Here is a 2112-nt window from a genome sequence, read left to right on the forward strand (position 1 = left end):
TGTGTGTGTGTGTGTGTGTGTTGGGGGGGGATAAAAGGAGTATAATTAACAAAGTTAGAAGCTAAATGTCAAATATTAGCACCCTCAATCCCTGTGCAGCTTTTGATACCGATCTACTCCTTTTCATTTGTTTCTATTTGTCACCTGGTTAGCCAAAAAGGAAAACAGCCTCCTGCCAAGATGACAACTCAGATTGGTAAGGCACACCTCCATGTTGTTGATAGCCACTGAGATTGGTGTGAAACTTGGGAGGATGGAACAGCAATCGATAGATGGAGCAGAGAATTGGGGTTTTACAACAGTTTATAATCACACATATACTTACAACTTCCTCATGAGTACAAGGCTCTACATGTATGCCATTGACCTAAAGAAACCAACAGAGGGAGTGGAAAAGCAAATAAGTAATTTTATAGTGGAAAAAGTGTGAAATCTAGCAACTCTATGCTCATTCGGCCAGATGGGTGGCCAGGGGTAGAGTATGATTGGCAACCCCTGGTAGCCCCCCCACCAGAGTCAGAAGGTAAAAGGTAGTTGGCTTGTTAGTATCATGGATGGATTACTGAATGATAGGGCTGTAACGTTTCCGTTATTGGCGCCAAACCGTCACGGTACCGTAACATTAGGACGGTGTGTGTGTTGCTCCACCGTTGTGGGTATGGGAGAGGAAACACATCACCCAAATGTGCCAATCACTGGGACAGGGAAAAAATAACCCATATTTTGTATTTTCATAGTATAAGAGATGCTTTTCCAGTTGTATATCCCATTGTGACTTATTACAGTGAAATGCAGGCATTTTAAAATGTTCCGTATTTTTATAATGAAAATAGTTCACCAAAGTTGCAAGTTGGTAATATGCTACGTCGGTCCCCAGCAAGAGACTTTTGTCTGTCTTTGACACTTAAACTACTGTCTGTCAAAATAAAATGAAAAGAAACAAAGCATTTTTTTTTTACTGCACCAAACAATGACTCCTAAACCCGGGGCATGAACCGAACTGTGACTTCTGAGACCATTTCATCCCTACTGAATGGACCTACTGGGTGCTGGGGTCCGTTTCAGACAGCAGCTTTAGTGAAAACTCTGAGTTTGTTAACCCTCAGATGAAGGATGGGTTTTCTGTTTCAGAAAGGGAGGTTAATCAAACCTGAGAGAGAGAGAGAGAGAGAGAGAGAGAGGTGTAACTCCAGCCCGTTTCAGAAAGACAGGTAACTTCAACTCAGAGTCAGTTACTATGGGAACTGAGTCTGTGAAACTAACCTGGTCGGGAGCAGGTTCTCTTCTCTCAGTTTCCTCCCTCTGACACAGCGCTCTTTCATTTCCTCATTCATTTATCATTCATTCTGTATCAGGCGCATTTTAGTACAGTTTGTTAGCTGCATGAATCAAAAAACACGTTAGGCAGACTATAAAACGTTTTTTTCTCAAAACGTGGCATTTCCTTTTGTCGACAATCCCGTTAATGAAGAAGCTCTATTACTTCATAGGGAGTTAATCATTTGTAGGGAGATGATATGGAGGCCCCGACTATAGATGCATTTTCATTTCCAGATAATTACCTATTTGAGCGGTATCGTTATTCTTCACAGTCTATGAGTTATGTAGCTTGCATAACCTTATCCTTAACTCTGAGAAAAATTACTCTGAGTAGATTGGACCAACTCAAATCAGCTGTTCTGGAACCAACAACTCAGTTTCCTAGTCCATGGTTAGACTCAGTTTGTTAAACCTCCTTCCTGAAACGGGCCCCGGGTCAACACAAAACGACAAACAATGCAGAAAGAGAAGCAAAACAACTGCACACATTACCACAGAGACGCCAAATCAATCAAAAGACACAAAACGACCACACCAGACACACAAAATGACCATGAAGAGGCACAAAACAACCACATAGAGACGCAAAGTAACACACCAAGGAGATGCAAGACAAACACACAAAATGTCCACGAAGAGAAGCAGATCGTCCACAAAGAAACACAAAACAACCACACCATAATGACACACAAAATGACCATAAAGAGACGCAAAATGACCACAAAGAGAAACAATACCAACATGAAGAGATTCAAATCGACTTCACCAGAGTCGCAGAAAAAATGCACGATG

The 2112-nt window shown here is 41.6% G+C and overlaps 1 protein-coding gene across 1 annotated transcript in view; it reads right to left on the minus strand.

Annotated features, from left to right (window-relative positions):
• Positions 1 to 2112, minus strand: part of sntg2 (syntrophin, gamma 2) — a 69420-nt gene that overhangs the window by 43203 nt on the left and 24105 nt on the right. Inside the window, exon 6 of the mRNA XM_032500070.1 lies at positions 326 to 367. Coding sequence (XP_032355961.1) covers positions 326 to 367 — 42 coding nt within the window. The remainder of the gene's footprint in view (positions 1 to 325; positions 368 to 2112) is intronic.

Source organism: Etheostoma spectabile, chromosome 20 (assembly GCF_008692095.1).
Source record: "Etheostoma spectabile isolate EspeVRDwgs_2016 chromosome 20, UIUC_Espe_1.0, whole genome shotgun sequence".
NCBI lineage: Eukaryota > Metazoa > Chordata > Actinopteri > Perciformes > Percidae > Etheostoma > Etheostoma spectabile.